This window comes from Rana temporaria, chromosome 5 (assembly GCF_905171775.1).
Source record: "Rana temporaria chromosome 5, aRanTem1.1, whole genome shotgun sequence".
NCBI lineage: Eukaryota > Metazoa > Chordata > Amphibia > Anura > Ranidae > Rana > Rana temporaria.
The window spans coordinates 358,263,956-358,286,798 of record NC_053493.1 but is presented as its reverse complement, the minus strand read 5'-3'; the positions used below and the strand labels follow the sequence as shown (position 1 = coordinate 358,286,798).

The 22,843-nt window shown below is 45.0% G+C and overlaps 1 protein-coding gene across 4 annotated transcripts; it reads right to left on the bottom strand.

Annotated features, from left to right (window-relative positions):
• Nucleotides 1–1,411: 1,411 nt before the first annotated feature.
• Nucleotides 1,412–22,510, bottom strand: PDP1 (pyruvate dehydrogenase phosphatase catalytic subunit 1). Of its 4 annotated transcripts, none has more exons than XM_040354666.1 (2): nucleotides 22,333–22,510; nucleotides 1,412–3,847 (listed from the first exon to the last, which is right to left on the bottom strand). In XM_040354666.1, exon 2 carries the CDS (start codon nucleotides 3,801–3,803, stop codon nucleotides 2,208–2,210), a length of 1,596 nt encoding a protein of 531 aa, XP_040210600.1. In that variant the 5' UTR covers nucleotides 3,804–3,847; nucleotides 22,333–22,510; the 3' UTR covers nucleotides 1,412–2,207. The 4 variants fall into 4 exon arrangements, with proteins under 4 accessions (XP_040210600.1, XP_040210599.1, XP_040210601.1 ...); XM_040354665.1 differs by having other exon boundaries at nucleotides 22,336–22,510; XM_040354667.1 differs by having other exon boundaries at nucleotides 22,350–22,510.
• Nucleotides 22,511–22,843: the final 333 nt, after the last annotated feature.

Genomic DNA, 22,843 nt, shown 5'->3' with positions numbered 1-22,843 from the left:
GCGGTTTTTATTCTTTGCACTATAAACAAAAAGTAGAGCGACCATTTAAAAAAAATATATATATATGCAATATTTTTTACTATAATATCCCCCCAAAAATATATAAACATTTTTTTCCTCAGTTTAGGCCGATACGTATTCGTCTACATATGTTTGGTAAAAAAAAAAAAAAAAAAAAAATCGCAATAAGCGTTTGATTGGTTTGCGCGAAAGTTATAGCGTTTACAAAATAGGGGATACTTTTATGGCATTTTTATTTAAAAAAAAAAAAAACACCACACTAGTAATGGCAGCGATCAGTGATTTTTTTCATGACTGCGACATTATGGCGGACACAGACACTTGACACATTTTTGGGACCATTGTCATTTTCACAGCGAAAAGTGCTACGAAAATGCATTGATTACTGTGAAAATGACAGTGAAGGGGTTAACCACTAGGTGCGCTAAAGGGGCTGAGTCCTATTGTGTTTCTTACTGTAGGGGGCGTGGCTGGATGTGTGACGTTACTGATCGTCGTTCCTATGACAGGGAACAGACGATCAGTGACAAGCCACAAAGAACGGGGAAGGGTTGTTAACACTCACCTCTCCACGATCTTCAGCTCCTGTGAACCGATGGCGGGACACCAGCGGCGATCGGGTCCCGCTTGCGATCACGGAGCTTTGGACTGGGTCTCAAGCGTGCTGGCGGCTGGGTTCTTAAAAGGGGACGTACATATACGCCCTTGTGCCCAGCCATGCCATTATGTTGACATAAGTGGTTAAACATTGTTAACCACCTGTCAAGTTAAATCGTTCAGGAGATGTTTTTTTAAACGTCCAGTGTACATGAAGACTTGTGTACTCATAATTCGTTCACACTCCCACATAAAATATGCAAATTCTGGCTTTTTTTTCCTCAGATAGGTGATCAGGCAGAATAAGCCCCTCATCCTGCATTTCTATGCAAATTATCTTCCATTTGCAACTGTGATAGAGCTGTAATTTATACGCAGCAAAGGAAATGACACACATTGAAGGTCAAAGAATACAACTCCTTGCTTGCCAAGTGCAGCAAGTGTTCCTATTCATAGTAAGAATAAATCACAGCTCCATTCACCATGACTAATGGAACCTGTGAAAAAAAACATCTGGAACCTTGTAGGCATGCCCAATGCTGAGCTGTGTCTGCCAGATTCATTGTATGCCTACCTGGTGCTTAGGAGAAAAATAGATTTGTCACACTGTAAGGAGCGGTTGAGTGAATTGCCTCCCAAACTACTACCATGCCTGAAACCAGTTATGACAAAGGTAGACAAGAATGAGCTGAAATATGAGCTTCACAGGGCATTATGACTGCTCTAGAAGAGAATGTGTGTTCACCCACCTGATTCCATGATACTCTACACATAAAAGGGGTCCACTACAGACGAAAGTGCAAACAGTAGAAGATAACTTCATGCATTGATAAGCAAATAAATCAAAACAATCCAACATTTTATGCCACAACCTGGAAACATTATGTTTAGGGAATATACATAAACTGCAATTATGAGTGCTGATTAGATGTAGCTGTTATATGAACTGATCCTGTTGGTAGTCTCAGTTGGACTATGAACCTTAGACTTCTGGGCTGAAGTGGGTCTTTGCATGATAGAGCACTATGGGTTTTGGGGATCCTAGGGCACTCTTAAAAGAAGCACATTAAATGGCCAAGCACACTACAAGTTAACAGCACAGGTAAACGGATGTACATACCCAACAAGTGAATGCTCTAGAGCCAGAACACCTAATGTGTTCAGTGTAAAATACCCAATCAGGCTCAGGAAAAAAAAGAAAAAAAAAAAAAAAAACACACCACACACTCAAAACACAAATTCAACTGGGTACATTGAATGAACATAGCCTTTGGTGAAAATGTACCATGTGTAAATCGCCCTCAGTATGCTTTGTTTGGGGGTGGCCTCTGTACATTAGGAAATAATCAAATCTAGTGTCAAACGTCAATACGATTATTCCTTGTACATCTCAACGTTAACCTTCAACACAGTAAGGTGCATAGTATGCAGGCAATCCTGAACCACAAAATGAAGTAAACTTAGTAAAAAAATAAAAAAAAAATAATGATATGATATTAGAAAGGGGCAAGATGAGACTTCTTCCCATGGGTTGGCTTTGAATAGTCATTTTTTGCATGTTTGAACTAGAGAGGCTCAACTTTGTAGGTTTACACGCTTTGATGTGCTCCAATTACATGAGAATTAAATGGCACCACTATGATTGTGATATCATCTCTGTACATCCGTGCCAATTCTTCTGGAAGACTAAGCATTTTGGACAATCGCTCATGGTCAACACTCCCAAACTCGTTATTGCCCACTGCATGTCGTATAAGGTGTGTAGCTGCATTTTGATCTTCAAACACCGAAGATATTCTGGCCCTTCTATCCACAAGAAGGCCCTGCATCTGTCCCAGAGTAACTTTGTAGCCTCCTACTGCTATGGGCTGCTGATGGTGAACACCAGTTAGGTACTCTCCTACAATTTTCACGACATCCTGTCTGTGCATGGTCTCCCAAAGACCATCCGTGGCTAGAATAAGGAACTTGTCCTTCGGCCGTAATTTGTGATATATGACTTCCGGTTCTGCAGTTAAGTATGGTGGAGTGTGGTAGTTGGGAGGGATGAATTTTGTGTATTCATTATCATTCAGTTGGTCAGGACCCGATTCGACTACACGTTTCTGCAGGTCGATGCTCCATTTAAATTTGACATCTCCAAAAGCTCTAAAAGGCATGAGCAATCCTAAAAGTCGGTCTTGTTTCACAACACTCTTCTCTTCCTTCGGATGCTCTGTCCTAAGGCGTTTCACCTCTGAATCATTTTGAGCATTATGGTCATAGGACATGGTTACAGCAGACCAAGAGCCATCTTCCTCTTGGACACCAAGCAAGGCTCGGCTATCTCCTGTGTTTGCCACATGCAAGTTTACGCCATCCACATGGGCCACACATGCAGTAGCTCCTGAAAAGGCCACTCGTAAGACCCAGTAGTTCAAAAAGGAGTTAGGATCCCCTACTTGAGCTTCTAACGACAAGTCATTGTCAAGTCTCTTGAAGGAATTTATTAGTGCCTCCTTGACATCGGTGCTTTCACCTGAATTAAGATCAATCAGTTCTTGCCAATAGGTTCGTAAACTATTGAAGTAGAGTTTGGAAGCCTCTTTGCTAAAGTAATCATTTGGATGCTTGTGCCACTGCAAAATTGGCAAGAGAGCCCGACCACTTTCTACAGCATGTTCAATCTCAAGCAGAGTTTCATGAGGTAGCAATGAAACAGCAATATAGTAGAACAGTCTCTCACTGACTGCCTGAGCGCATGCACAACCAGCATGACCATCAAACACACCAAGAAGCATGCCTCTGGTCTGTAAACACGTGGCAGCACTTCTACGGTCTTCAATTGGAGCATTCGCCGGTAACTGATTACTGTCAAAACCGAGGACAGAACTGATATTCTTACCGTCGAATTCTGGCACTTTGAAACTATATTCATTGGCTTTCAATATGCTATTGACCTGAGGGGGAGTCAAGTAAAATCTCTGTGGTGTCGTTACATATCTCCTCAGTTGGGCACAATGCAAGTTGGGCCTGCAAAATGTTGAAGCAAACTTTCCATCTGCTAAGCATCGGCTGGGCTTCACAGACTGGTAAGCAGACCGACAGCAGAGAGGCTTGTGATGGCAGTAACACATGGAACTGCATATTCTGCCAATCTCACAGTTCCTTATGAGAGGAAAGAGGAGCTGTGAAGGAACAGACATTGCCTCAAGTAATAATGATGGAGAACAGCTTCTGCCTGGAAAACCTGAAAAGGTAGAAAGAAAGAAAGAAAAAAATAAATACAAACATCAGCTTTTTGCAGTACAAATGCACAGAAAGAAAAAAAAGGAAAGAAAGGTTTTAAATGTTTAATAGTGTGAAAGCATATACTGCTTGCTATGCTTTTCAAAACCAAATCGCACATTAGATTTTCTAGCACAAGCCAAAGAAGTCAAGTCCATGCAGCACATCTGTTCTACTTATAAAGGGCAACTCTATTTAAACAGCTACTGTATATACGCAGCAAGGAGACATACAGAAACTACAAGATGTGTGCCAACAAATATATCACAATATACCGTATATACGCGAGTATAAGCCGACTTTTCAGCACATTTTTTTGTGCTGAAAATGCCTCCCTCGGCTTATACTCAGGTCACCCTTTTTGCGCCTGATCTCCTGGATTTGGGGACCCGGTACCGGCCGGCTGTAGGTCCCCTCGACCCCAAACTTGGCACACTTGTAGCCCCACTGTTCCTCTACAATTGTGCAACGTTTGTTGGCCGGGGGACCTACGGCCGGGGAGCACCGATTTTTCAAAGCTGTGCACCCCTTCCGTAGACTCCCATGTTAATTGTCAGTCTAGGCATGGGCACAGTGAGGTTTGCAGATGGACACCCTAGGCTTATACTCGAGTCAATACGTTTTCAAATTTTTTTGTGGTAAAATTAGACGCCTCGGCTTATACTCGAGTATATACCGCAAGTACCCACATCCTAAAATCAATTGAGAAAGCCATCGTTTGGGAGGCAAATATGGACTTTAATGGTACTATACAAGAACATCAACACATATATGGTCTATAAAAAGTCTAAGACAACAATTGAGTAAAAACACATTCATGAATAAAAGTTGTGCCACAAAGGGGCGCTCTATTACATGAATAATAATGCAGTGATGGCAAAAGGCTGATACTTAAAACCTATCATGTAACATGAATACAAATCTGACATGTTTCACGGAAATATCCGCTTCATCAGGAGTATTACAGAGCAAACTCACTCATTTATAGGAACATGACCTCCAGGCGCCTACTCATCTTGCTGCTCCTTGGGTGGGTTAGGAATCTGTAAAGTCCTTATGGATCGCCATGCTTGCATATATTGTCTTTATCTTAGGTTAGTTTTTCCGGTTAGAATTGTCATCTACCTATAGATAAGTTTGTTTGCTCTCTAATACTCCTGAAGAAGCGGATATTTCTGCAAAACATGTTGAGAACATTTGTATGCATGTTACATGATAGGTTTTAAGCATCAGGTTTTAAGTATCAGCCTTTTGCCATCGCTGAATTATTATCCATGCAAGGGTACTTTCACACTGAGGCGCTTCATGCGCTGGTGGTAAAGCGCCGCTATTTTTAGCGGCACTTTATCGTAGTTTTTGCCTCGTTTTTCGGCCGCTAGTGGTGCGGTTTTAACCCCTGCTAGCAGGCAAAAAGAGTTAAACCCACCGACAAAAACACCGCTTTTAATGGGCAGGGGCGCTGTAGGAGCGGTATATTTACAGATCCTACCGTGAATCAAAGATGCGGCTAGCGCGACTTTTTTTACCGCCCTGCCAGCGCAACGCTCCAATGTGAAAGCCCTCAGGCTTTCACACTGGATATAAATGAGCGTCTCTTTCAGGGCGCGTTGCAGGCGCTATTTTTAGCGCAATAGCGCTTGCAAATCGCCTCAGTGTGAAAGCAGCCTAACAGAGAGTGCCCCATAAATATGTGAAACCTTGTGAGCTGCTATGTTACTCTACTTAAAGCTGCCCGTACTAAACACACTTCCTAAACATGTGAATAATCAGACTAAAATCAAAATAAGTGCGGAGCTAAATATAAAGTATCCCCTGAGGGATATAGAATGCATTCAATAAATATAAAAATAAAATGCAATATGCAAAATGTGTTTTTATATAAATCAAACAATATGATAAAATGTTAAAGTGCAATGTGCAGATGTTGTCCATTTAGTGCCCTTCTAAAAATTAAATCAAATCGATGAACAAAAAATAAAATCATGCCAGTGAAAGTCCGAATTTGGTTACAAAAGGAAGATTTGTTTTTGAAGTGGCATCTCATCACTCTGCTCACCAACAAGCCTGATTGACCCACATGCAGTACTGCCAAGGGGTCCATTTGATCTGGCGAGTCTTGTTTTTTACCTGCTATTTACTTTGCCCATCTATGCACATACAATTGATTGGCATGATTTTTTCACCATTGATTTTTATAAGGACATTATATAGACAACATTGCAATGTTAACATTTATCGTATAGTTTGATTTATACAAGAACACATTTTGCACTTTATATATTGAATGCATTACATATCCCTCAGGGGATGTTTTAGCGCTGCACCCATTGAGGCACAACTTATTACAATTGAATAAACACATTCACGAATAAAAAGCTATTTTATAGACCATATATGTGTTGAAGTCCATATTTGCCTGCAAAACTATATATTTCTCATAGACATACAGAAACAGTTTTTTACCCATCATAAGACCTCTCAAGCAATCCTCTCACCCCAGTTAACCTATAAAGGAGTTCTCCCAAGACACTTTTTGCCAGGCATTCCATCTGACAGATTCAAATAACTGCTCCACTGCTGTGGCATACATCCATCTTCCTGATGGCAGCCCCCATGGCCTTATACCCGTCTCCCGATGATCCTGGTGCCCTGCTGTTAGAAGTTTCAGGAGAGTCGTAATGAGGAAAGAACAGCCTGATGGTAAGTGCACTTTACATTTGCCTTCTCAGGGTCCCCCCCCCAGTGTAAGATGGCAGTGCAGGCACAGCCTCCAGGTGGCAATGCAGCCGCCGCCTAAATACCTGTTTTTGCCTTCTGACAGTCGATCTGGGTTTTTGAATCGGAGACTCGTGTTTGTCTTGTGGTTGCAGCATGGCCATGTTAACTTGCGTTCACCATGTTTAGCAGCGGTACTGCCTGAACGCAACAGAGGATATAAAATTGTTGCCACGCAAAGCATAATAGCCTTGGCATGCATACAACCCATCTGGCTGCCTTTTCCACCTAAAGAGGTGGGGGACTGCCAGTTTTTACCATCCCCAACCTTCTTGGTATTTTACTACCCTACTCTGCTATCCGTGAGATTAGTCTAGCAACTTTTCTAAACTAAAAAAAAAAAAAAAAGAAAAGAAAAAATCATCTTTTGAGCCATATATACGTTTTAATAAATAAATATATCACTTATGCAAGATAATATAAAAAGGAAAGGCAGGCTGCAAAGTGAATAAGCAGAAACAGTAATAAAAGACACATACAGTACACAAGTGGAGCATCTGAATACTTAAAATTAGGGATCGACAGATATTTTTTCAGGGCTGATACGATACCGATTTTTGGCTGCCTTTCAGGCCGATTGCCAATATTCTGTAGATTTATAATTATTTTTACACTGTCCTTTAACCACTTCTGGCCCAGCCTATAGCAGAATGATGGCCGAGCGGTAGTTGGGTTATCCTGCTGGACGTTATATAACATCCAGTCAGGATAACAGCCGCCGCACGTGCGGGGGGGGGGGCATGCATTGCGGCGATCGGTAGGGTGGTCAATCTGACACACCGATCTCAATAAAGAGCCTCCAACAGAGGCTCTTTACCATGTGATCAGCCGTGTCCAATCACGGCTGATCACGGTGTAAACAGGAGGAGCCGTTGATCGGGTTTTCCTCACTCGTGTCTGACAGATGCGAGTGGCTGCTCTCCTGACATGGGGGGGGGGGGGGTCTGTGCTGATAGTTTTTCAGCGCAGCCCCCCCTCGGATGCCCTCCCAGGACCCACCAGGATGGCCACCACACTGGAGCACCAGGTAGGCCCCCCTAGACCACCAGGGAAATGCAAATCAGTGCCCAGGCACAATGACCACCATTCCCTCCAGGGATGCCCATCAGTGCCCATTGTCAGTGTCGCCTTATCAGTGAAGGAGAAAACATACTTATTCACAAAACTTTATAACAGAAAAAGAAAAAAAGTTTTCAAAATGTTGCCTTTTTTTATTTGTTTAGCAAAAAATAAAAAAACCACAGGAGGTAATCAAATACCACCAAAAGAAAGCGCCATTTGTGGGAACAAAATTATAAAAATTCTGTTTGGGTACAGTGTAGCACCAGTGCCACCCATGAGTGCCCAGTACGACCTATCCTCAGTTTAGGCCGATGCGTATTCTATATATTTTTGGTAAAAAAATTAAATAAATAAATCGCAATAAGCGTTTGATTGGTTTGCACAAAAGTTATAGCGTCTATAAAATAGGGGAAGTTTTATGGCATTTTTATTAATTTTTTTTTTTTAACTAGTAATTTTTTGTGAATATCGGCCGCACCGATAATCGACCCTACTTGAAATACACTCAAATCATATAAAACTGCCCAAGGGACAGGTCTGTGCTGGAACTTTGTACATGGCAGCTTAAAAATGTTACAAACAATAAATTGCATTACAGTGGAACCTCGGATTATGAGCATAATCTGTTCCAGGAGAATGCTCGTAATCAAGTACTCGCATGCCAAAAGCGAGTTTCTCCATTGAAGTCAATGGAAACGAAAATTTGTTCCGCATTGACTTCAATGGCATGCAATACCGCATGCGGCCAGAGGTTGGGGGGCGCTGGAGAGCCTCGAAAACAGCTGGTAAGGCTCAAGGGGCTGACCTTGACAAACCTCGGAAAGGCTTGGGAACAGAGAATTTCCGTGTCTTTCCGAGCATTTCTGGCACCCCCCCCCCCCACCTCAGGCCAAACTCTGTACTGCACACTGCAAACCGAGTTACGACTTTGAAAAAAAAAAACAGTGCTCGTATTGCGAAACACTCGTTAACCGTGTTACTCGCAATTCAAGGTTCCACCATATAAGAATTCATAGAATAATGGCGACAGAACTTTGCTATACAAGAGCATTCTAAACCCAGCAGGATACAATAAGCTGAACATTAGCCTAAAGTACAGCAACAAGATGCAGAATTATGTTCCATCTACACAAACCCATCACTGACGCACCAAACAATGACATGCATCTACTAAAAACAAAAATAGTAAAAGTACAAGGAGAAAACTATGCATTTCTGGCATCAGGTTTCAATGCCTGAAGAAAAACCTTTAAGAAACGCAAGACATACATGGGGCTTCTCTGTCACATGCAAGACCAGCAGGGAGGAATGAACTGACTGCCCTGTGAAGAAGCATCTACATGTATTTTTAGACTACGTAACTAAAGCTTGCTGGAGAGGTTCACAGGTCTGTAGGTTGTGAATATTACAATCCATGCTGCCAACCAACTTGAGGTAAGGGCAGCAAGAATAGGATGACATTTTGTTGGCATCACATTTGAGTTTATTAATAAATCACCATGATGCTAAAACCCCTATTTGTCATCATAAAATGGATCCAAGTGATGGTACAAGCCTTCCCAAGAGTACAGTGTTAGCTGTAGTCTCCAGCAAACAGAAACGTATGCATCAGGGTGGATATAAAATCAATCATTAAAAAAAAAAAAAAAAAGTAACTACTTAAGATCCAGATCAATATGCAAGGACCAGGCCCCTTTTTGCGATTTGGCACTGCGGTCGCTTTAACTGACAATTGCGCGGTCGTGCGACGTGGCTCCCAAACAAAATTGGTGTATTTTCCCACAAATAGAGCTTTCTTTGGTGGTATTTGATCACTTCTGCGTTTTTTAGTTTTTGCGCTATAAACAGAAAGAGCGACAATTTTGAAAAAAAAAATGCAATATTTTTTACTATAATAAATATCCCCCAAAAATATATAAAAGAAATAAATTAAAAAAACACACATTTATTTTCCTCAGTTTAGGCCAATACTTATTTTTCTACCTATTAAGCGTTTATTGATTGGTTGTTTGTTGAGTTAACAAAGTTTTATTGCATTTTTATTAATAATTTTTTTTTTTACTACTAATGGCAGCGATTTTTTTCGTGACTGCGACATTATGGCGGACACATCGGACAATTTTGACACTTTTTTGGGACCATTGTCATTTTCACAGCAAAAAGTGCTATAAAAATGCACTGAATACTGTGAAAATGACAATTGCAGTTTGAGAGTTAAACCACTAGGGGGGCGCTGAAGGGGTCAAGTGTGACCTCATATGTGTTTCTAACTAAGGGGGTGGGGCTGGACGTGTGACATCATTGATCGCCTTTCCCTAAATCAGGGAACAGACAATCAATGACAGTGCCACTGTGAAGAACGGTGAAAGCGTGTTTACACACACCTCTCCCTGTTCTTCAGCTCCTGTGACCGATCGGGGGACTCCGGCGGCGATCAGGTCCGCGGGTCCCGTAGCTTCGGACCGGGCCGCGGGCGCTCGCGACCCACGGCTGGGCACTTAAAGAGGACGTACAGGTACGTGCTTGTGCCCAGCCGTGCCATTCTGCCGACGTATATCGGCGCTGGGCGGCCCTTAAGTGGTTAAATTGAACCATAAGATAAAACAAAGTTCAAAGTTCAGGAATATTCCTTTATCCCATTGTTTTGCAAATCTATGTACACTACAAACTATGGTGTCCGTTTAACCACTTAACGCCCGCCGCACGACTATTTACGTCCGCAAAATGGCACGGACAGGCAGAAGGGCGTATATATACGTCCTTGCCTTCTAGCGGGTGGGGGGGTCCGATCGGGTCCCCCCCCGCTGCGTGCGGATTCCCGCGGGGAGTGATCCGGGAAGACGGCGCGGCTATTCGTTTATAGCCGCTCCGTCGCGATCGCTCCCCGGAGCTGAAGAACGGGGAGAGCCGTGTGTAAACATGGCGGCGTATCGATCGAGTGATCCTTTTTATAGGGAGACTCGATCGATGACGTCAGTCCTACAGCCACACCCCCCCTACAGTTGTAAACACACACTAGGTGAACCCTAACTCCTACAGCGCCCCCTGTGGTTAACTCCCAAACTGCAACTGTCATTTTCACAATAAAGAATGCAATTTAAATGCATTTTTTGCTGTGAAAATGACAATGGTCCCAAAAATGTGTCAAAATTGTCCGCCATAATGTCGCAGTCACAAAAAAAAAAAAAAAAAAAAAAAAAGGCTGAGCGCCGCCAATAGTAGTAAAAAAAAAAAAAAAAAAAAAAAATTAATAAAAATGCAAAAAAACTATCCCCTATTTTGTAAACTCTATCAATTTTGCGCAAACCAATCGATAATCGTATCGGCCTAAACTGAGGAAATTCCGTCAAGAAAACCGTGGATTTTTTTCAGACGGAATTTTGGCTCAAACATGTCTTGCATACACACGGTCGCACCAAATTCTGACCGTCAAGAATGCGGTGACATACAACACTACGACAAGCCGAGAAAAATTAAATTCAATGCTTCCGAGCATGCGCCCACTTGATTCAGAGCATGCGTAGAATTTTTCTCCGTCGAAATTGCATACAGACAATCGGAATTTCCGATCAGAACTTTTCCCGACAAACATTCCGTTGGAGCCTACACACAGTCAGAAGTTCTGACCAAAAGCTCACATCAGGCTTTTGTCGGAATTTCCGATCGTGTGTACGCGGCATTATAGGGTTTGTTTGCAAAATATTAAAGATTCTAATTATCAGCAAGAATAAGTTCTCACATTTAAAGAGCACCTGTCATTTCAGATCCATCAGGAGGCATCCACTCACCTGATGCCGCCACGTCCCTCACCTTGTTGTGTCACTGCCGCATCACCAGCCATCCCATTAAAGTGAATGGGACTATCGGTGAGTCAACAGCGGGTCAGGAAAAGGAACAGCTGCGGGACAGAGATGACAGTAGCTCTTTAAAAATTATTTAAATCAAGTCTTTTTACTAGCAATTTAAATCAAATCCACCCTGGTATGAATTACGCCTATTAGGAATTTGTATCTGGAGTCCTGCCTATTTCCAAGGAATGTTTTAAGGCTCGTTCACACCATACGTGCATGACAACTGGTGGGAGAACCCTGGCAGATTTCACTTGCAAAGACAGGAGTTTACATAAGTTTTCATGCGTGTCAGTTATGTGCAGAAAACTGCATACATGTTGCAGATTCCTGCGCAGAAAAAAAAAATCTGTACGCAATACCAGTGTTTTGATGTAAACAGGGTACATAGAGAACAATTGTTTTTTGTGCCCTTGCAGAACGAGAAAAAAAAAAAAAAAAAAAAAAAAAAAATGTATACTTTACTGCAAACAAGACAAGCAAAAACTAAAGGACTAAACCACAAACCTACTAAAAACCACCTCATGAATGATTTTCTATGCCACTAGAGTGCACATCTACAAAGTACCTTCTTCAATTAGGTACAATTCGGTTTTTACAAGTTAACTAGAACTAACTACACCAGGGCTCGACAAAATCCGGGCGCCCGGTCGCAATTGCGACAAGAAATTGTGACCTGGCGCCCGTCGGTAACTGAGGCCGCGGCTTTGCGGCCTACAAGGCCCTCAATTACCAACCCTGTGTCTCCGTGCGCCCCCACCTCCCCCGAGGCCGCCGCCTTGTGAAGGCCCAAGCTTCCATCTGTGACCCGGCGCCATCTGGTTGTGGCCTTGGCATTACAAGTAAAACAGCAGTTCTAATGTGTTTTTACACTGTTTTCACTGCCATCTCCTTCCCTCTAATTAGAACCCTCAAAAATTATATATAATTTTTTATTTTAACACCCTAGAGAAAAAAAATGGCAGTTGTTGCAATACTGTCACACCGTATTTGCGCAGCGGTGTTACAAGCGCACTTTTTTTTGGGAAAAAAAATACTTTTTTTTAATAAAAAAAAATAAAAGACAAAAGTAAAAGTTATCCCAATTTTTTTTTTTTTTTATATTGTGAAAGATAATGTTACGCCGAGTAAATCAATACCCAACATGCCACGCTTCAAAATTGCGTCCGCTCGTGGAATGGCGACAAACTTTTACCCTTTAAAATCTCCAGAGGTCTAGAGCTAGAATTATTGATCTCGCTCCAGCGATCGCGGCGATACTTCACATGTGTGGTTTGAACACCGTTTACATATGCGGGCGCTGCTCACGTATGTGTTCGCTTCTGCGCGCAAGCTCGTCGGGACGGGGCGCGTTTTCTGGCTCCTAACTTTTTTAGCTAGCTCCTAGATTCCAAGCAAATTTGTCAAACCCCGATTTACAGAACACAGGGAAACTTCTTATAATGGCGCAGTGAGGATTGGATGATGTAATAGAAGATATGAGCGCATGTAGAGCAGCACGAGTGGAGGGGCACATTGTACGAGCAGAGGGGGGGGGTGAGGAGGACACAGGAGAGCAGGCTGCAGATGGCAAAGGCACGCAAACAGACCATGATGTCAGGGGCTCAGCAGCCATGATTATTGTGGTCTGTTTGCAGAGGGGAGGGCATAGCTAGGCCGGATCAGCCAGGTATTTCAGGTGATACGGGGGTCCATATGACACAGAACAAGCACTATATAACATGCTTTAAGGGAACAGGATCTGTATTTTTCTTTTTGGGTTAACAAAAGCTTTAAATCTGCTGCATCCCTAGAACATACAATGAGAACAAATTCAATTTTCAAGGCAATGGTTTGCACGTCACAGTGATTTCTACAAATATGTGCATTTTATTCATATAGTAAAATAATTGAGAAACCCGTGTTTGCCATGTACTGCATTCAGGAATCTAATGCAGAGCCAATGTATAAAACTGAAGTGCTTGCAATACACAGCCATCTAAGTACCCTGGAGATGATCTCCTTTCTGCACTATCAGAATGTTCTTTGTTGTCCCGGATTGGCTGCCAGGCATTAGATAAGCACTGACATCCTGGGAATGTGCGACTCTAGGCCACATTGTGCCAGCTTTGGAATGCTGTCATGCTAGAAAAGCAATGCCCACGGTATCAGAACTGGCCTAGATGTTGCAAGCATCTAAACTGCCACGTCTCTAAATCAGCGATCTGTATTTGGATCCCTGTGGCCTGCTGAGAGGCTGAACCAGCCATCCCGTCAGGAATGTGGTCAAATCCCGACATTATTGTCAGAATCCCTGCAGAGCCTGGACCGGCTGAGTGAGGTCAGCCGGCAGCAGACTTTATGTGAGCAAACGACGAAGTGCACTCCTGTGACCCACAGGAGAATTACAGCCATAAAAAAAAACAAAAAAAACTTCTGCTTCTCCTTAAAAGTGGATGTAACCCCAATTTCATCCTTTCCAAACTACTGCCATAGTGGTCATCTACAAGGCTATACACACCTCCTGCATGTATCCTTAGGCCCATGTACACGGGACGCTGCTAAAACATAACGTTCAGAGGCAGTTGGACACTTCCCCCCCCCCCCCCCCCCCCAACTGCCCCTGAACTCAAAGTTATCCTATGTGACCATGTACACAGTCTCGTTTATTGCGTTTCTTTGAAAGCAAAAAAAATGGGTTCAGACGCAGAACATTTCCACGTTTCAAACGCCAAACGTGGCTAAAAGCGGTAAGCAGCATTTTTCATTTTTGCCCATTTTTTTTTTATTATTGAAACGCTTCTAAAACCGCAAACACAGCAAAACGGACGGTGTAAACGTGGGCTACTGTCAAGTTTAATCATTTACAAGCAGTTGTAAAAGTATCCCATGTACATGGAGCCTTACCTGTCAAATGTCTCCCCCCTGTCTGGTACGAGACCCGAAAAACTGCAGATTCTGTGGGTGGGTCTGTTGTCCGGAGCTCGGTGGGTGGAGTCGTGATGTCAGTAGACTCTCTGCCCACCTCTACACTCCCCTTGTCAACATGCATTTTCTCCTGTGTATTTCTTACACTGAACTTCTGCTATGATCACCAACATCCAGTCAAAACCCTAAAAAGTAACCACATGACTTCAGCATGACCAATCATGCTGGGGTGTGGAGCAGCCAATCCTGGGAGAGCTGGAGAAGAAAGGAGGAGGGGATCTGAAGTACACAGAATGTCTCTCAGGCTACTGTATGAGATACGTAAATCACCTGTCACTCAAAACAAGGGGGAAGAACCAACTCCTATTTCTCGGTGTGTCAGTTTTTATCTTACTGAAAAAAAAAAAAAAATTTTTGATAAGAGGATTTCTCAGAGCTGGATTAACTGTGGCAAGACTGAGCACAGATGACATAAAATCCTATACTGTACAAAGTGCAAGCCTTAATTTAAAAAATTGGGGGGGGGGGGTTTACATCCACTTTAAAGGATAATTTTACCTTTGGGAACATGTACTCCCTGGCCTCCTCTCTCCCTGTGACAGCAAGACAGGGTGAAGTTCCCTGAACTAGCTGTCACTTTTTTTTTTTTAAAAGCAGGCTGTGTGGGGCTCCACCCACATGGCTGCAGCATTTCCTGGTGGGGGATGGTTTCCCCCCACTGGGAAAAGACATTTGCCAATTCCCCTGTCAGCACTGCCTGTGTTAATGGGGGAATCATGTAAATTTCTTTCCTGCAACAAGTTGCAAGAAAGAAATTCACACCATCTATGGCCTGCCCAACAACTTTTTTATTTTACTTATTTAATTCATTTTGTATCACTTGCTCCTCCCATTTAGTTTGAAAGCTCTCACAACTAGAGCCCTCTGAACTCTAGCATTGTATTGCAACAGTGTGTCTCACTTCATTCTGTAAAGCGCTGTGGAAACTGTTGGTGCTATAAAAATCCTGTACAATAATAGTCATAGGTGTCACATAACGGCAGCATTCGCAGCTCTGCAAGAGCTACATAAGTAGAACATGCTGCATTATTTTTATAAGGACTGCATCTGGAATGTGACAAAACACAAAAATAAAAAAACTAAAAATGCAACAAACATGTCCTCAATTGGAATAAAAAATATAAATAAAAAAATTAAATAAAAAAAAACGCACCGAATGGATCAAAACCACATCAGGAACACAGAAATTGTGGTGTGAAACAGCTCTACAAGTAGAAGGAAGCTGCAAGAATATCTGGCAAGTATTGGCTGTGTGGTACATGCGACAACAATCTCCCGTATTCTACATATGTCTGGGCTGTAAGGGAGAGTAGCAAGACGGAAGATTTTTTTTTTTTTAACAAAGAAAAATATCCAAGCCTGGCACATCTGAAGTCTTCCAAAAGCGGCAAAATGTGGGAAAATTCGTTATGATCTGATGAAACCAAGGTTAAACTGTTTGGCCACAATTCCAAAAGATATATTTGACATCACCAAAAGAACACCATGGGGCGTGGCCAGGACAGGCATGTGAGAGGACGCATCTCTCACAGCTCCCAGTGCTGATCCGGTATTGATCCTCCCCCGGCCGTTATTCCGGTTCGAGACCGCCATATGCTGGAAGCCAGCACTCCCGGGACCACAGCGGTACCACCACCAGCGTTGTGCACCAGGGGAAAGACCCGCAAAGGACAGGCGGAGATCGCGGGGATGGAGGCCCAAGATGGCGCCGCCGCGCCAACTGTAAGAGGGACGCCTCGTGGAGCGGACAAAACAGGCCCCAAACACGGTAAGCCTGCCAAGACCCAGGGAAAAGACCCCCCCAGGGACATGCTCTACTACGCCAAAAAGATGTCTGGAACGGGGGGGCCAGAACAGCCGTCCCGATCGGGTGCCGCGCACCAGTCAAGGCCTGCAGCACAGGGCGAAAGTGTCCCACTTTACTGGGGGGAGGAGGAGGATAGAGAAGGAGCAGGCCCGGGACCGGAGGACGAGCAGGCCTCAGACGCACAAGCTGAGAATACTGTGCAACCCACGCTGGCAGACATACTTAAAGCAGTTAATAAATGTACTGCATCTGTGGACACTTTGAAGGAGCAGTTTGGATTACTAAGGCAGGATATGCAAAAGATTTGTGAACGTACTACTGCAGTGGAAAGCTGAGTCAGTGAGGTGGAGGATCAGTTGCAGCCCATGGCCCAAGACACTAGAGCTGCCCTGCAGATGGCTAGAGACGCTTATGACCGCGTGGAAGACATGGAGAACCGTCTGAGACGCAATAATGTCCGTATAGTAGGGCTGCCGGAGAGGGTGGAAGGTAAAGACCCCACCATGTTTGTGGAGAACTGGCTGATTGAACTTTTTGGCAAAAATACGTTGTCACCATTTTTTGCAGTGGAAAGGGCCCACCGAGTACCTTCGCGCCCACCGCAGCAGGGGGGCCCCCCTAGATCCATCCTGGCAAAACTACTCCACTACCGGGACAGGGAAGCGGTGCTGCGTCAGGCTCGGGAGCGAGCGAACATCCAACATAATGGCGTCCGGGTGTCATTTTACCCAGATTTTTCGCAGGAAGTACAAAGGCGCCGGGCTAAATTCCTTGATGTAAAGAGGCGACTGCGACGTATACAACTCCCATATGCTATGCTCTACCCAGCGAAGCTCCGGGTGGTGGTGCAGGGTCAAGCCCAATTCTTTGAGTCTGCAAAGAAGGCCATGTCATGGCTGGATAGAAACGAACAATCTCTACAACGCCAAGCGCAGGAGGAGGGGGAGTGAGTCTTGAGCAAGTTATTTTTACTTTTTATTTCTTTGGTTTTGCCTCCAGACACTGAATATGCAAGATTAAAATTGTTTCTATGCTTCACTGCTGTCTTTTAGGGGGGATCCCCTACTTTTTGCCTGTTTGAATACTTTTTTCACTTACCCTCTGGCCGGGGGACATTATGATTGGCAGCACATCGTGAGGAAAGCTGTTCTTAGTATGATGATTACTGTGACTGGAGTAAACCAAAAGAACACCATACCCACCGTGAAGCATGGTGGTGGCAGCATCACGTTTTGGGGCCGTTTTTCCTTCAGCTGGAACAGGGGCCTTAGTCAAGGTAGAGGGAATTATGAAGTTTCAAATACCAGTCAATATTGGCACAAAACCTTCAGGCTTCTGCTAGAAAGCCGAACATTAAGAGGAAATTCACCTTTGAGCATGACAACAACCCAAAGCATACATCCAAATCACACTTATGTGAATTGAACACACATTTCTCCACATTCAATTCACATAGCAGGAGAATGTGACTGGCTCTCTATGGAGCCGGTTCACATATCTCTGCAGTGCGACCAGCACACACTGGACCCCTGCTGTGCGCTGCATGCAGCAACTGTGTGAACCCGGCCTAAAGTTTTGGAATTACCCGGCCAGAGACCAGACCTGAATCCCATTGAAAAACTGTGGGCTGATCTGAAGACGGCTGTGCACAGGCGATGCCCTCACAAAAACGCTCCAAATCTGTCAGATTGTAAGAGTGAAGTCAAGATGTGCCATGCTGATAGACTCAAACCCAAAAAGACTGAGTGCTGTAATAAAATCAAACAGTGCTTCAACAAAGTATTAGTTTAAAGGTGTGCACACTTATGCAACCATATTATTTTATTATTACCTCCCCTAAAATATTTCAGTTTGTTGTTTAACTGAGTTGTACAGTTTATATGTCACATTAAAAAGGTGGATAAAGTTCTGAAATGTCCCTTTTTTTTTACATCACAGAAACCTGACCCAAAAGTGAACCTCCGCTTTTCGGGACCCTCACCCCCCACCCCTCTCCGCTCCTCTCCCCGCCTCTCCGGCCGGCGTCTTCATTCCAAGTGTGGGCACCCAGCCGTGACCGCTTTCGGCTTCACGGCCTTGCACCCACTGCGCATGCGTGAGCGTCACTGCGCATGCACCAGTGGAGCCATGCAATTGGACAAGCGATCACCTGGGACCTGTCACGTGTCCCAGGCGATCGCCTACAGGAAGGGGCTGCAGAAAGGCGATTAGGCTTATTAGCCTTAGCAGCCCCTCGGCGGAAGTGGGACAGGAAGTCCCACTCCTCCTGAAGCCCCCACTCCCCCCAAAAAAAAATTGCATGCCAAATGTGGCATGTAAGGGGGCGAGGAGTGGATTAAGCAGAAGTTCCACTTTTGGGTGGAACTCCGCTTTAAGAGGTTTTGTGGACTGGAGGGTCTAACCCTCTATACTAGATTTATCTTTGCACAATTGCCACATGCCGCTGTCATCCTGGTCTTATTTATGGGTCTGGAAGAGGTGGACTGGACTTGTTTTTATTACCATTTGTGTCTGTTAAACCCCTCTCACACTGGGGTGGTTTCCAGAAGCTTTAGCACTGGAACTAGCCTCTGCTAAGTGCCTGAAAAACGCATTCCCATTCATTCCAGTCTGACTTTTCAAACAGGGGCAGTGCGCATGCAGGACGTTAGGAAAAGTCCTGCAAGCAGCATCTTTGAGGTGGGTTGGGAGCGCTGCATTTACTGTATTTAGCACTCCCAAACCCCCTGCCCATTGAAAGCAGCGCTTTCAAGGCATCTGAAAATCGATTTAAAAGCGCTGCAAGAAGGGAGTTTTTAACCCCTTTTGGTGTTAATAGCATCCCACTAGTGGCCAAAAAACGGCGCTAAAACGGACAGCACTTTAGCGCTAACGGTCAGTGTGAAAGGGTTTTAGTCATACCTTTGTGGGCTATCTAATAAAATTGTTTGCCAATTTAAGACATACAGTGGACCACTTTTATGTTTTTGGGCAGGATGAGCCGAGACAGCTTTCAAATTATATATATATATATTTTTTTTATTACACACACACACACACACACACACACACACACACACACACACACACACACACACACACACACACACACTTTAGCAGCTGAGTGTTAACCAAGGATGAGCTTCGGCTTGTTCACACACCCCACGTGCAGAGCCCGCCAGGAAGACGCTGCGCTAATCACAGGCAGTGGGACACAGGGGGTAATTTACGAAAGGCAAACACACTTTGCACTGCAAGTGCACTTGGAAGTGCAGTCGCTGTAAATCTGAGGGGTAGATCTGAAATGAGGGGGAAGCTCTGCTGATTTTATCATCCAATCATGTGCAAGCTAAAATGCTGTTTTTTATTTTCCTTGCATGTCCCCCTCAGATCTACAGCGACTGCACTTTCAGTGCACTTTGCACTTTTAGTTTGCATTTGTAGTGCAAAGTGGATTTGCCTTTAGTAAATAACCCCCATTGTCCCGATGCACAGCTGCAGAGATCGGGAAACGTCTTAGTGCCTGTGATTGGCGTGGCACCGACTTCCTTGAGGGCTCCGCACATGGGGTGTTTGAACACACCGGAGTTCATCCTTAAGCCGCATACACACGATCGGAAATCCCGACAAGAAAACCGTGGATTTTTTTTCCAACGGAAGGTTGGCTCAAACTTGTGTTGCATACACACAGTCACACAAAATTCCGACCGTCATGAACGTGGTGACGTACAACACTACCACGAGCCGAGAAAAATTAAGTTCAATGATTCCGAGCATACGTAGTTTTCTTGCGCGTTGGAATTGCATACAGACGATCGGAATTTCCGACAAGAACTTTTCCCGTCGGAAAATCTGAGAACCAGCTCTCAAATTTTTGCTGTCGGAAATTGCGACAGAAAAGGTTGATGGAGCCCACACACTGTCGGAATTTCCGACCAAAAGCTCACATAGAACTTTTTTTGTCGGAAATTCCAATCGTGTGTACGCGGCATTAGTGTTAACCGCTTTCCTACTGGCCACTTTTAGCTACTTCCTGCCCAGGCCAGTTTTCAGTGCGTTCGCACTTTGAATGACAATCGCACAGCACTGTACCCAAACAAAATGGATCATTATTTGAGACAGAGCTTTCTTTTGGTGGTATTAAATCGCAACTGGGTGTTTTACTTATGAAAAAAATAAAATCATTTTTTGGGGGAAAAATAAAAAAAAGCCTTAGTTTCTATTATAAAATTTTGTAAGCAAGTCATTTTTCTCCTTCCCTGATGTACGCTGATCATCAGGACACAAATGAACAGGGCCCTGATCATCAGACGTTCCCCATGTGGATTGCCACTTACTGGCTCTCCTCTTGCGCTGTCAGCGTGAGGAGTAAGGCTCTGTTCACACCAAGGCGTATATACGCCTGAAGAACGATGCTGCAGCAGCCCCTAAGACGCTGGAGGGATGATTTTACATTGCCCTCTATGGAGATGGTTCACATCTCCACGCCGAACGCCTGCCGCCTGAAAACAAGTCCCGGACCCTTTTTTCAGGCGGCGTTCGGCATAGGAGATGTGGACCTGGGGGTAAGCTGCATTCACAATTGCGGCGTTTTGTCGCCGCAAATCGCGGTACAAAATGCCGCAATTTGTCGCCGCAATTCGCGGGACAAAACGCCGCGATTAGGTACGCCAAGGTGTGAATGCAGCCTAAGGATGAGCTCTGGCGTGTTCGCATGCTACACGTGCAGAGCCCGCCAGGAAGTGTGCACGGCGCTGTGCTAATCACAGCCAGGGAGACATTGTCCCGATGCTCGGCTGCAGAGATCGGGAAATGTCTCCCTGGCTGTCAGCGTGAGGAGTAAGGATGAGCTCTGGCGTGTTCGCATGCAACACGTGCAGAGCCCGCCAGGAAGTCTGCACGGCGCTGCGGTAATCACAGCCAGGGAGACATTGCCCTGATGCTCGGCTGCAGAGATCGGGAAAGGTCTCCCTGGCTGTGATTAGCGCAGCGCCGTGCAGACTTCCTGGCGGCCTCTGTACGTGTACCATGCGAACACGCTGGAGCCCATCCTTAGTGAGGATGAGCAGCGATCACAGATCACACTTCCCGCACGCCGCGGCAGTGATCAGGGGACGACGTCAATAGACGCCCTCCCAGCAATGTGCGGCCGCGCTCTAGCCATTATTTGGTCCATAGCGTGGTCGTGAAGAGGTTAAGTCCGCACACCCTTCCCTGTGTTGCTGTCATAGTGGATAAGATACAGAATTTAACCCTTGCAGTACAGCGTAGTTCAGAATTTCCTCCAGTGTTAAAGGGATAGTTCACCTTTTCCACAAAACGGCCTAGGCAGATAAGGAACCTCTGTAGATAAATGCAAACCGTGCCACTCTGAGCAAGGTGCAATGATGCCCTTGTTTTAGGTCATTTACCTACCTCTGGAAGCTTGGCTAAAAAAACTCCCAAAGGTGGCATCATCCCATCCCGCCTTGTTGCCAAGTCACTCTGCGCCAATTGATAACCCCCTTACATGTGCTCTCTCTCCCCTGTTGCAGTAGCTCTGAGCTCAGTGATGCTGCAATGGAGGAGATAGTGGACCACACAGGTGCAGGGATTGAAGAGGCACTCCTGTGATGGGAGGGGGGAGGGGCAGCAGTGGCTGGGAGCGTCTTAGCAACACCTTAGCAACAGGCCAGGATACCACCACTGGGAGTTTTTTCAGTCAGGTTTCTTATATAAAGGGCCTACAGCAAGGAAGGACATTATCTAACTTTATTTAAAGCTATTTTGATGTAAAGGTGAGGTGACCCCGCCAGCCCGGAGTACAACCACCCCGTCCCTCCCCTGAGAGAGAGCTGTGACTGGAGGAGGATACATACCGATCCGCCTGGGCCCGGGGCACACACACATTCTCCCGTCACAACAAGCTGCCAACATCCAGGACAGAGCAGCGCAGGAGAGACAGAGGGACAGCCCGACATGGGAGACACACAAGAGATAGCAGCAGCAGAGAGACGCACAGACACTCACTACCTGCGGCCCCTCACCGAAGCCCGGTCACTGCTCGGTACAGCCGCCGCCAGCACTCTGCCTGCCGCGGCCGCCCTCCCTTTCTTCCGCTCAGCGGCGTAAAGCTCCGTGACGTCACAGCCAACGATTGTCCTTCACAGGCTTCTACGTTGTGGAATGGGAAGTGGAACGCGGCCCGTTCACCACACCCTCCTCCCCGCCAATGGCAGAACCCGCCTGTCAGCCGGGACACGCCCCGCTATGTTCTGAGTGGCTAGTGATGCGACGATGCCTCCGCCCCTCCCCAGGCGGCTCTTTGAAGTGAGGTTGCCAAGTGCGGAGATAATGGGGATAGGTGGATGATGGAGAGGGGGGGCGGGACAGACTGACAGTGTGTGTGCAGAGCCGACTCACTGCAGCAGAATACAAATGATCCTGGGGGATCGGGAGAGGGATCTCTGAAATCCCCCCAATTACTACATAAAGGCAGGGGGGTCACTGGCTACTTTCTAAGCCAAAAAAATGATATATG